The 12,516-nt window shown below is 46.9% G+C and overlaps 2 protein-coding genes across 5 annotated transcripts; one reads left to right on the plus strand and one right to left on the minus strand.

The window, feature by feature from the left end:
- The first annotated feature begins 163 nt into the window (after window positions 1-163).
- trmt61b (tRNA methyltransferase 61B) lies at window positions 164-5,744 on the plus strand. Of its 3 annotated transcripts, XM_064305972.1 has the most exons (8): window positions 164-1,070; window positions 1,201-2,098; window positions 2,624-2,726; window positions 3,087-3,277; window positions 3,588-3,679; window positions 4,019-4,224; window positions 4,648-4,731; window positions 5,597-5,744. In XM_064305972.1, the coding sequence occupies exons 2-8, from the start codon at window positions 1,259-1,261 to the stop codon at window positions 5,632-5,634; spliced, it is 1,554 nt and encodes a 517-aa protein (XP_064162042.1). In that variant the 5' UTR covers window positions 164-1,070; window positions 1,201-1,258; the 3' UTR covers window positions 5,635-5,744. The 3 variants fall into 3 exon arrangements, with proteins under 3 accessions (XP_064162042.1, XP_064161963.1, XP_064162109.1); XM_064305893.1 differs by having other exon boundaries at window positions 164-2,098; XM_064306039.1 differs by having other exon boundaries at window positions 164-2,098; window positions 4,019-4,218.
- A 324-nt stretch (window positions 5,745-6,068) lies between these two features.
- On the minus strand, window positions 6,069-11,458 carry spdya (speedy/RINGO cell cycle regulator family member A). 2 transcript variants are annotated; one of them, XM_064306227.1, is made up of 7 exons: window positions 11,146-11,458; window positions 10,346-10,606; window positions 9,757-9,815; window positions 9,043-9,128; window positions 8,433-8,604; window positions 7,366-7,801; window positions 6,069-6,763 (listed from the first exon to the last, which is right to left on the minus strand). In XM_064306227.1, exons 2-7 carry the CDS (start codon window positions 10,593-10,595, stop codon window positions 6,723-6,725), a joined length of 1,044 nt encoding a protein of 347 aa, XP_064162297.1. In that variant the 5' UTR covers window positions 10,596-10,606; window positions 11,146-11,458; the 3' UTR covers window positions 6,069-6,722. The 2 variants fall into 2 exon arrangements, with proteins under 2 accessions (XP_064162297.1, XP_064162211.1); XM_064306141.1 differs by lacking the exon at window positions 11,146-11,458 and adding an exon at window positions 10,882-10,980.
- Window positions 11,459-12,516: the final 1,058 nt, after the last annotated feature.

Below are 12,516 nucleotides of genomic sequence, written 5' to 3' on the forward strand. Positions count from 1 at the left end.
TTCATTTCATTGGATACTGTCACACAGGGGGCCGGGGTGAAGTCATAAATGACTTGTCTACGGGACACCGACTGCGATTTGTGGGCGTGTTTTCATAGAAATACAACGAAATTAATAGTAGTATGGGCGGAGTCAACCTATGCAAAACACATTGAAGCATGTCTGTATGCCACTGAATCATACGATCTGTGTGTATGCAGGATTGAGACCCTCTTATTGATAATGAAAGAAGAACAAATGTAGGCTACTCAGCATACGAAAACATCAAATTGAGTCGAACGTCACTGAATGTTCAATGCGGTATATGTGTTACAATTGCACCTTTTTAATTGTATATTTTTGTTATGTCTTGGGTCAAATGATTGAACTTGAAACAACAAAGATTTACATGTATCAGTTCAAGAGGAATTTATATATACACATTCGGGCAGTGACTAATACATGTGAGTAAAAGATAAAGGCTGATTAAATGTATCCTATGGAGAATAAAATAATAAGCTGATAGAAAACATATAACAAGTATTTTCAAACCGGTCACCGAAAGATGCTTGGGGGACCTGGAAACGACTGACTAACTAACTCGCAGTGAAACTTCTCCACCTGCTGGTAGCAGTATGCCTTTTCTAGTGTATGTGTTGTCGCATGCATCATGACGTATTCCGTTCCACATGTGTCTGTCGTGTATGGCATGGCGAAACACTGTTGGATGAACTTGTAATGGTGTGAAACGTAGTGAAGGACTAGCACCGTCACTATTTCTATTTATCCTACGACAAAGACGACTGACTGCAGCTGGACCAGGTTTACAGTTCTGGAATTGACAGTGTAGGGTCTGAGTAGTTTTCGCCGGCTAGCTATACTAAGTAACTACCAGAAGCTGTTTTACTCTTTTTGAATACCAGCAAATATCCGTTAACAGGATGTTAACCTATCCAGCGGTTCGTCGTGTATGAAGTTTCTTGTGCGTTTTCATGTTGACTTAATTTTGCTAGCTGGATTGCACGCATTGTTTGTATTATGAAACTAGTGTTGGAACAAAAGAGTGACCTTGTAGCAAGATGTTGAGAGAGGTAGGTAGCTACTTCTCAAGAGAGACACGTACCTTACCAACCAAATACAACGTAACCAACCAAAGTAATCATATTTAAACTAGCTGGCCAAAATACTGTACACGTGTGTCTTCGCATGATAATATTCTAGAAAACCCGGCTGCATCGCCTGTTGCCATAAGTGCTTGCCTGCTGACGAGGGCGGGATTATGGGACGGACCTGCTGGCGGTTGTTACAGGTCTGGATAAACACCAGAGGACAGCACTGCTACAGCAAACAGCCTCTCGGCAGAGGAATCCTCCCTCAGACGCTGTGTTTAAGGAACATTGGGAGTGGGGGTCAGGATGACAGCGATGGTAGAAATGGCAGCTACAGCCCAGAGTCCCCGCAACCCAGCCTAGAGCAGCTGCGCACAAGACGGCAGCCGTTTGGGAGGCTGGGTGGGAGAGGGCGCCCTCTATCGCCACTGGAGAGAATCAGCCGTCTGCTACCCCAGGATACCCTCAGCCAGGAGGTGTGGGAGCTGAGAGAGGGGAAAGAGGAGGATGAAGTGGAGGGGACACAGGGGGGTACGCGCCAGGGTGAGGGGGCTGCTGGTGCCTCAGAAGGAGAAACCCCACAGGTTCTGGGGGACAGAATTACAGACGCACAGCAGCAGGAAAAACGACTGGGTGAAAGGCAGGAGGAGGAGAGGCATGCTGCTGAGGAAGAGGTAGAGGTCTCAGGGATTGGTCAGGAGGAAAAGCCTGACCCAGCTGGAGGGGATCCCGCTCCTGCTCTGCCAGGGGAGCGCCCCCTCATTTTCGGGGAGATCGCCCTGGCCGAGTATCGCAAGAAGGGCCGGTTGGAGTTCCAGAAAATGTTTCCGCTCCAGGAAGGGGGGCTCCTGAATAGCACCTGGGGGCTGGTCCCCCACAGCACCATGGTGGGGCGTCCCGCAGGCTCCACCTACCTCAGCTCCACCGGGTCGCCCTTCCTCGTCCGACGGCCCAACCTGGAGGAGTACGTGCTGTTTATGAAGAGAGGGCCCACCATCGCCTATCCCAAGGTAGGCTCTGGCCCTCCACACCTCAACCACCCACCTAAACCCAGTCACACCCAGCTCGCTGTCTCCAACCTTTAGAGCCCGCCCCTTCACAACAGCATCATTGCTGATCTCCTCAGCCTCCACCTTCACCTACAATACACAGTCTAGCCAGTTATTTCCTTACTAGCTTTCTAGTAGTGCTACAGTAGTAAGGGATGGGAGAGTGAACCCCACAATGGCTGGAGCTGCAGGTCGCTTCCCCCAATGAAATGCAGTGATTGGATCAAGCACATGCCGCTCTGCCAAATTTAGCCTGGTTCTTCCATCACTTGCACTAGGTTTCATGAACCTATGATAGGTGGAGCTACAATCAGCCATCGATTTGTTGGAGCCAATGAAAAGATTCTGCTGGTCACAGAAAACCGCAGTGATTGGTGCAAATCAGTGAGTGACTGATGACATACGTTGCTCAGCCCATTATGGGTTTAGTCTGTGCTTGGCTTGTGTTTGTGAAGGATGGCTGCCCGTCGCTGTCTCTTTCTGCAGGACGCCAGTGCGATGCTGATGATGATGGACGTCACCGAGGGGGACTGCGTGTTGGAGTCAGGCTCTGGTTCCGGGGCCATGTCTCTGTTCCTGTCCCGCGCGGGTCTGTGTGCCTTCTTCTGTCCCCTCTTACCCAGCACCCCCTGCTGTGACACAGCCTGGAGGCTGAGATGCAGTCACACTGTTCTTCTGACTTCACTATTAATATACACTTCTCTGCTTGGGCTGTCTATTTTACCTGCAAGTTTAATACCTCAGGCTGTCATCTGCCCAACCACTATGATTTTTTTTTGCTACACCGGCTTACCCATTACCTCCCTGTTACCATTTAGCCATCATTAACCCTTTGAAGAGTAGGTTTTTTGGAATGTTCAGAGTATAACTGTGTTACTGAAGCATGTTCAGAGTATAACTGTGTTAACTGCAGTATGTTAATGTTAAGTGCGTTTGTGCGTTGCTGCAGTTGGCGCACGTGGCAGCGTGTTGAGTGTGGAGGTGAGGGAGGACCATCACCGGAGGGCGGTGGCCAACTACCACCGCTGGCGTACGGCGTGGCGGTTGCGTCGCGGGGAGGAGTGGCCTGACAACGTCCGGTTCCACAACACCGACCTCCGAGCGGCGACGCATCTCCTCGCCGGCCAAGGGTTCCACTCAGTGAGGCCACGCCTCCTTTTCCTGGCCCTGTGTGTGTGTGTGTGTGTGTATGTCAATGTGTGAAGCGCTGTTCACGCACTGTGGTTACCGTGGTTACCCGATACACATGTGAAATAGTTGAACTCTTTAAGATGCAGGTAGAATAATATCAAATCATATGAAATAACTACTTAATTTTGAATATTGGTAATAATATACATTTTAAAAAATAAAATTGTAAGCAATGTGCAGGAATCCTACTGGTGTCTGAAGAGTTAAGTATTAAAGATAAGTACTTGAACTTGCCCTGGTGGATGTGTGTGTGTTACAGATTGCTCTGGACATGCTGAACCCGCACCTGGTCCTGCCTGTGGTGTTTCCACACCTGCACAACGGGGCCGTGTGTGCCGTCTACCTGGCCAAGTGAGTACCTCCCCGACCTGAGGGAGGGACAGGCTCTCATTATCAGAGTCTGATACAGGGGCGTCCAGTCTTATCCAAAAGGGGCTGGTGTGGGTGCAGGCTTTTGTTTTAGCCCAGCACTAAGACACCTGATTCCAGTTATCAATGTCTTGATTGAGGACCACGATTAGTTAATTAGTTGAATCAGGTGTTGTAGTGCTGGGCTACAACAAAAACCTGCACCCACACTGGCATTTTTGGATATGATTGGACACCCCTGGTCTAATACCTGTGTGCACATTCACGACAGGATCGCCCGTTTAGTTGGTAATGGCTGAGTTTCTGTCCTGCGTGGAACAGCGTGACGCAGGTGATCGATCTGCTGGAGGGCATCCGATTCGCCGGCCTGCCTCTGATGTGTGAGCGCGTGCTGGAGGTGCAGCTCAGGGATTGGCTGCTGGCCCCGGCCGTCCAGAGAAGGGACGGGAAGCACGTCACCCGAATCGCGCCCTCACAGGGAAACCAGGAGGAAGAGGAGGCTCGGCCGGACGAAGAGCGAGGTGCCGGTACGCTCATTAGGAGGAAATTGGAGGATAAACTGGGAAATAAGAAAGAAGAAACACAAGAGCACGCGGCACTTATGATTTTCGGTTATTCATTTTATTTGCTCACAAAGGGGATTCCTTTTGCAACCCACAAGAACCTTCCTCGCGTTATGACACATTAAGACTTGTATGGCCGTTAGAAGTCGGCATGCATCAGTATGAACGTGAGATGGGCGTGGCAGTGGGGCGGAGCTAAGCCCAAAGAGCAGAGCTCTTGCCACAGGTGTCAGGTCACAGGTCCCTGCATGTTCAGCTCATGCAGAAGGGCATTTCCCCATAGCTGTTTCATGCAGGTGTCTGAGTGAGCTACACTGCGATGACGGGACGCATTTCTGCGCAGACGCATTCGATTCCGTTACATCACTACCTCTCTTCTACTTTCAGAGGAGTCCAGAACCAATGAGATCAGGCCGTTTGGGGCTCTCCCGTACATCGCCCGCCCCCACCCCGAACAGGGCAGCCACACAGGTGAGGGGGTGCAATTCTGTGGAATCTCAGAGCTTGCACCGTTACCAGGGTTACCTGCACGTGCTGCTGCAGGGCTGCCCAACCCTCTTCCTGGAGATCTACTGTCCTGCAACCCTAACAAAGCACACCTCTTTCAACAGCTAGAGGTCTTGTTCAGCTTCTAATTAGTAAAATCAGATGTGCCAAATTAGTGTTGAAATGAAAACCTACAGGACGCTAGACTTCCAGGAAAAGGGTAGGGCAGCCCGGTGTTTTTGTAACTATACAATGCACTACATCAGTGCTTCTCCACCATGGTCATTGGGGATGTCAGAAATAGCTATGAATGTCATGAAAAGGAAATTTTCCATATTCACACCCCAGGAGGTCAGGCCAACTTGTGCTTTCATTTACTGTGCTGTAAGTGCTATATCAAATTATTCTAATTAACTGTCATTTTTAATTGATAGTTACCGTTACTGACAGTAGAAATCAGTTGGGTCCTATTTACTGAGCGTAGAAACCTGAAACCATCTGTGTGAAATGAATGGAGTTTGCAGACAGCAAATGGCAACAAGCCAAACCTGCACTGTGTTAAAATCAGTCGAACCACACAATTATAAACACATTTTCAGCAGCCTTAATTGATCAAGAGAGAAAAGCCAGCATACTCGGTGGGCCCCTAGCACCAGGGTTGAGAAACACTGTACTAACATTATACTATATACACAGTACATGCAACTGATGAAGTAAGTCAAGCAAGCACACTGACTGTGTCCCTCAAACGAGGAACAAGATTAATCTGCTCAAAATTCCACTGGAAATATCAACACTTAAACGTGCAAGTGTTTCAGTAACAGCCGAATGTGTTTTCTCTCTGTTTCAGCCTTCTTGGTGAAACTGCGGAAGGTCTTGCCCCCATAACTTCTGCTTCAATAGCCTCGCACCGCACGCCTCCAGGGGGTAACAGAAGACCTTCATCTGAAGATACCGCTTTGTACTTTTCTTAATAAATGCCCATTTAATCAGTGCCACCTTTGTGTTTCCTTTTGCTTGCATTCACATTCCCTCAGGATAAAAATCACAACTAGTAGGACTGTCCTTTCCGTGCTAAACGAATGTAAATAGCGCTCACTCTCTCTCTCTCTCTCTCTCTGCAGTCAATTTGTATTTTAACACGATTCATGATGTTAATAATTTCTCTGTAAGACCTGCTGCCAGGGCTGTGGTACTTTAAACTGGATGTAATTGAGAGGGCAAACACTGGGAACTTCAGCTATGGTTAAGCCTACCTGTGGAGATGGGAGTTTCCTCCAGCATGACTCTGTAGAAATATGTCTGAAATGATGGCAAGCACATTAAGAGCTACCAGTCTTTTATTAATTATTAATTTAACACTTTTTCCTCACATATTACATATCATACCGTGAAAGACAAAACAGCCCCCCCCCCCTCCTCGCCAGCCATCGTCTTAGCACTAGGTTTTAACACACAACAGTTTCGCTTCACAAACAAATCTCATAGTTCTTCCAGTTACCGTTCGTGAGATAGTTCTCCGATTGACACTGCTCATCTGAACTGGCTCAGGGGTACAAGAACACAACATAAGTAAAAATTGCTTGATGCAAACAGCGTTCAAAGTGCAATGCAGCCCAAAACTGCATGTGCACTTCAGGCAACAAATAGTCATTTTAACACACATCTTTCAAACTTGTGTGCCTAAAAATAAATGTACACTTCCCCCCCAGACATAAAAGACTTGTTTTTGCTGTTACACACACATCTCTTTCATTCACACAGTAAATCTGCTGTACATTCAAGTCCAAACCCAAACGGATAACTTAGTGTACTGTAAAGGGGACATTTTGCTGAGATGGTTCAATGCTCAATATTTTCTCTCACTTTTTTCTGCACTTATAAAAGAGTGCATGGCAGTCAGTGGTTTGACTGGGATGACACAGGACTGGGTGATTGGATAAAGGGGGACTGAAGGACAATGTTTGGGCCAGATCCTACTCCTCATTGATCCAGTCCATGGAGGGATCCTCATTACCTAAGCACACACAGGACAGACAGAAACAAAATGGCAGGTAGTCTATTATTCATTTCAGAGGAGCAAAATTCAATTCCAGGAAGACCAGTGTGCAGGTATTTGTTCAGACCAATTACACAGACTCAATTAGCTAATTATCTCTATACATCAATGGCAGTTCATTTGTGCAATAGATTACAGTAATACATTTCATATTGGTACAAAGACACAGGAAGAATCAGCTGTCAATTAATAATGATAAATTATCAGATCACACAAATGATTGAGCCAATTAATGAACTTAGAGCCATCCCCCAGTTTAGATTTCTCCCAGAAGTGTAGACCACAGCCAGCACTGGCGAAGGTCAAGATTGTATTCTAGACAGCATGGCCTTAAGCCTGCGCATTACACAGTGAACTAACCCCTTAAAGAGTAGGTTTTTTGGAATGTTTTTTTTCCAAAATCGGTGTTCTAGAACTTCTTTTCTTCCAGTTACCAGTAGCCATTGTTATATCTGCATTAGAATGTTCAGTTAAAAACATTCTAATCACGTTTGTGATCTCACACCTTAAAGGGCCAAAGTTGGGACAGACATACACACACACACACAGTCCTGGCTCACCTGCAGGGGAACAGTGCCTCCTGGTGGCCGCTCCTGTGTTGTCGCCGGACGGCTGGGCCCTGGTCCGTCGGGACAGCTTCCTGGGAGCCGGGCCCCTAGGTGGGGTGGTCTCCAGAGACAGGGAGCCAGGGAAGGGCATCGGGGAGGAGCTGCCGGAGGAGGAGGAGGAGGAGCTGAGGAGGCCAGGGTCCAGGCAGGAGCTCTGCTTAGCGCACAGCACGCAGTGGGAGGAGCTGGAGGAGGAGGAGGAAGAGGAGGAGAGGCCGGGGTCCAGGCGGGAGCTCTGCTTGGCGCACAGCAGGCAGTGGGTGGGGGTGGCGGAGGGCCCGCGGGGCAGGCGCACCTCGTCCCGGTCCCCGTACTGCCGCTGCGCCCCGCTGTGGTGCTCCGCCCGCTCCCGCTGCCACAGGAAGTGAGAGGGGACGATGGCCATCACCTGCACACGCACAGATACACACAGACACAGACACATAGACATACACATCACACACAGGTATTACTTCGGGTAACCACAATACACAATGTACAGTCTGTCACATTACTGCTGGACAGCTGACGTGAGAGATCTAGGGGTGCAGCTGACCTGCAGGGACAGGGAGAGAGAGAGATTGAGAGAGAGAGGGTGGCGACAGAGGAGTGGTGGAGGGAGGGAGGCCGAGGGAGGGCAGGTCGGCCGTACGCGCTGCGCACGCGTGGATGCCCAGCGGATCGCTGCCACAGGAAGGAGAGGGAGATGGCATACCTGCACAGAAGATACGAACACACGCACGCAGACGACGCAGACGCAGACGGACGGAGAATACACAGACATAAAGCAGACGACACACACGCAGACACATATACACAAGAACAGACAAAACAGAACACACAGCAGAGCACAATCACACACAGGTATTACTTGGGGACCAAAAACAGTAAGTTGACGAGGGACAGGAGGAGAGAGAGGGGAGCTGACGAGGGACAGGAGGAGAGAGAGAGAGAGAGAGCGAGAGAGGGAGGGAGGGAGGGAGTGAAGGAGAGAGGATGAGAGAGAGAGCGAGAGAGGGAGGGAGGGAACCCCAACGCACCTCCTCACAACAGCGGCGGCTCACGGCCGCGCGGTACTCGATGCGTCCCCACAGCCTGTCGCGCTCCTTCAGGAACCCTGGGAAGTGCTTCCTCCAGCTCTTACCCAGCGCCCAGGGGAAGATCTCGTACTTGGTCTCCTCCTCGTCCTCCTCCATGGTGTTCGCCAGATACCTGAGCAGGTTTATCCCCGAGGGGGCCGTTAGCATCGTTAGCACTGCAGCACGCGGGCTTAGCTTACGCTGTGACAGTGTTGAGATCCATCAAATCTTACAAAGATAGCCTGATGACTGAAATTCATCCTCCTTGGACAATGCAATGGCAAAGTATTGCTCACCCCGTAGGAATCAACGCTGGAACCATCAAGATTAGATTTTGGACTCTGGGGCATGTTCACTGAATCAGGCAAATACCGCATTAGCTGGATGCAGCACCTAATGTGTTTCTACTCCCAGGCCTAGTCCTCATTGAAACAGAATGTCAAAAACAGAGACATGCTAAAAATGGTCTGGAAGCTCAATGTGCTTCCAAGTTCTATCAGTATAGGAACCCTTAATGTTCATCCCAGTGAAATAGAATTAATAGCAGCTCACGTGTCAGCAGATGACTTACAAAGCGATGAAGAAGTTCATTCGGGTGTGCTCTGCGATGCTGAAGCGGGCTCGCTTGAAGTACACGAAGCTCATGGCCAGCAGGTACTGCAGGAGTCAGAGAGAGGAAGCACACATTAGGACAGCTCACTTTAACACACTGAGCCCCCTGTGAAGGCAAATCACCCTGAAATAAGGGGAAGCCGAGGTATATTTGCCCCATCAGTGCCACGGCTGGAGTTACACCTCAGAAATAAATTACGGTCCCGCGGCCTTAATCAAAACTAAAACTGCACGGCTGAGATTTAGAGAGAAATGATCGACGAGCAGTATTTATTTTTATTTATTTAACCTTCATTTACCCAGCGTAGGTTCGCTGAGCACGGATGCTCTTTTGCTGCAACGCCCTGCTTCACGCTCATACACATTCATTCACATCTGGGAGCTGCCCAGTACAACCACAATCCGCCATTGTTGGCCACTGAGCAGCTCCACTGGAGGGAGAGAACATTTTTTTTTGCTAATTAAATCAGGGGATGATTAGGTGGCAAGTTTTTGGGAGAGCCAGATCTGGGATTTTAGCCAGGACACCGGGGAACCCCTACTCTCTGCGATTTCACAGGCTGATATTCACTGCAAATCGCAGCTTGATTCCGTGCACCGTAGAGGGTGTGTGAATGAAGTCACGGTGCTTTATTTATAACGAAAAGCAACTTGCGTTACACACTGCCTTTACCTTGTCTGTGATCTTACAACAGCAGTCCATCCACAGGAAATCCTGTATCAAATCATCATCTGGAAACAAAGTAAGCAGCAACCGTTTAAGCAACTTAGTTTCTGAACAATAATATAAAACACTACTTCACACTAATGATCAGTACATCCCAATCATAACATGAAATCTCCATCTTTATTATTTCTTTTTCAAATCATCTTGCTATATTATTGGAGGGGTACAAGCCATAAATTATGCCCTTTTTAATGTAAATAGGGTCCAAATAACTATCAACTATGTGCTGTCAGAGCATTAAAGTCTGAGCAGGTCCAGCTGAGGGCCAGTCCTTTAATTAGATAAAGATTCACAATTTCTCATGTTTGACAGAATTATAAAAAATGTATGCACGTCCAAAGGTTTTCGTAGAGCTGGAGGTTATCTATCATGAGTATGAAAAGTGATGGCCCCCATGGTTGAGTGGAAAAAAAAAAACATTTATAAATTGATCTCATTTACAATGCCAATAGTCCAATAAAAAAAATTAGGAGTAAATGTTCCATTTCACAAATTAATTGTACTCCCTCTGTGAAATAAATTAATTTCAATTTACCAAAGAGCTTGAAGAAAGCAGCCATTTCTTGTCGCTGAATGACAAGCTTTGGGCCCCAGGTTGTTCTGTCACGGAGAGCCTCCTCTTGGCCCCTGATATTGTGGGTCTTCCCCGGTGGGGCCCGGCCCTCCTGCTGGTTAGGCCTCTTCAGCCAGAGGGTTCTCCGGAGCTGCAGGGTGCGGGTTGTGGGTTTGATTCGCACTGTGACGGACGGGGGCGTCTGGCACCAGCTGTATGTGTGCTTCATCATGCTGTTTTGCCCTTGAAAATGTTACACACAAACAACCACCGTTACGCTATAGCATAGTCGGTCTTAATAAGACTGCCGTAGTTACCTACAATACAGCAATATTAGATTTCATACGTTAGCTTTCTAGCTACGTAGGGCAGATTCCTACTTGGACTGGCTACTACTAAACTTCTTTTTAACTAGCTTACAACTTCAAACTTGTATTAAACATACAACCACTTAAGTTTTAAGCAATGGCAATGGACCCTTTTTAAATTTCTGTCAGATTTGTTGTCAATTAGCCTACTTTTCACCCATCCTAGCATTCCCAAGTCCCGGAAAATTCGACCAAGCTCTCAAAATGGGCAACCTCGTTAGCCAGTAAGCTAAATTAGTCAACGATAACTTGACCTGACGTTTATCACCAAATTAAGGTTCCGCTATACACTGAAATAGCTAATGTTAGTCATCCAGTCAAACTCACAGACAAGTAAAACTCAGCATTAAATATGACCTTGCAATAGATATTTTTTAAGCTATAAATTGAATCTGTGATATATAAAAGCCTTACCCGAGCTTGTTAAATGCAAACGATGACCAGTCAGCACGTTAAATTGCGAGCTAACAAGCTGGTTACCTGGGCTAGTCAGCTTTGAGCTAGCTAGTTCCTAATGACAAATTAAACTAGCTTGATATAACTCGCCAAGTAAAACAAATCAGTACTAAAGCAGAGAAGTAAGAACAATGCTATTAAGGAGCACCTTAACTGGAAATGTCTGAATAAAAATGAAGACACTTTTATACCGGCAAGCTGATGATATAATTTTACTAAACCGACAAGAGATAACCCATCGTTATCAAGCTCGCCTCATCAGTGTGACGACACCCTCAGCACCTTCAGGACAGCGCGGGCACTGGAAGGCCTTCTCCAATCAGGGACGCGCAACAGCACTGCCATTGTAAGACATGCCCCGAGAGGGGTGGATAATGTGATCTCCAGGTCTGTACAGGGTATATAAATTAATATTGGGATGTGCTGTATATAATATGTATACTAATATGTCATATTTATACGAACTCCATTCACCTTTAGTAGAACAGAATAACATAAACATGTAGAAGGTTAAGGTAGATAGCCTATTTTAGTAGATGGTATCCAGATGGGTTTTGAGTGTATTCTATACCAAGTTCATGACCCACCGCATTAATTTCAGTCTATGTTAGTTGAACACGTGATCTTTGTTCCGCCTAGCGTGGATATCGAGGAAAGAAATGAATAATATTATAGATAATAATTTTTTTTTAATCAAGTGTATCATATACACAAAGCACTACAAAACCCAGGAACCCAATGGACACTATCATAACCTACAATCGAAAAAGAAACGTGAAATCAAAAACATGAATCTTAATGTAATAATAATTAAAATAATTTGCCATATCATGCTTTTTAATGAGACTTTCTGCTTTTAGTCCTGAACACATTTCATTTATGTTATGAAATGTAAAATAAACGCTTGAAAACATATTTCCCATGTTGATTTTACATATATTATTCATATATAATTGCTACAGTATGTAATTATGACTCATTTGGAAATAACCCCTCGTTTAGCTCAGTACCCCATCATGACGCAAATCCTCATAATATCTGGAATAAACCCGTTCAAAAATGGACTGTACATTATTCCGAGCGTCTTGAAACAAAATTCAAACCAGTTTTTCAATGGCAAACACGACAGCTGCTCGGTTGTGAAATATGAAGAACGACGGGGGTATTGGGATGGCAGGTATGCCATCCCGCCAAGTTACGCCTTGGCGGGGGCATGCCACATACCTATATAATATATGCTCGAACAGGTCTGATACCTCCGTCTGTTGCTTGCAGCGCCCCCTCGTGCTTATCCGCGGTATACTTCTGTGGAATCGCATTAAACTCGGA

This window comes from Anguilla rostrata, chromosome 1, assembly GCF_018555375.3.
Source record: "Anguilla rostrata isolate EN2019 chromosome 1, ASM1855537v3, whole genome shotgun sequence".
In the NCBI taxonomy this organism is placed as follows: Eukaryota; Metazoa; Chordata; class Actinopteri; order Anguilliformes; family Anguillidae; genus Anguilla; species Anguilla rostrata.

What these genes read in the sequence shown, in the direction of transcription:
- trmt61b (XM_064305893.1), top strand. Translation starts at nt 1,259, where the DNA reads ATGGGACGGACCTGCTGGCGGTTGTTACAGGTCTGGATAAACACCAGA. An exon ending in TCTGTTCCTGTCCCGCGCGG is followed by an intron (nt 2,727 to 3,086) that starts GTCTGTGTGCCT and finishes GCGTTGCTGCAG; the next exon opens with TTGGCGCACGTGGCAGCGTG. An exon ending in CGAACAGGGCAGCCACACAG is followed by an intron (nt 4,732 to 5,596) that starts GTGAGGGGGTGC and finishes TCTCTGTTTCAG; the next exon opens with CCTTCTTGGTGAAACTGCGG.
- spdya (XM_064306141.1), bottom strand. An exon ending in ATGAACTTCTTCATCGCTTT is followed by an intron (nt 8,605 to 9,042) that starts GTAAGTCATCTG and finishes AAACCTGCTCAG; the next exon opens with GTATCTGGCGAACACCATGG. An exon ending in GCCGCCGCTGTTGTGAGGAG is followed by an intron (nt 7,802 to 8,432) that starts GTGCGTTGGGGT and finishes GTGCGTGTGCAG; the next exon opens with GTGATGGCCATCGTCCCCTC.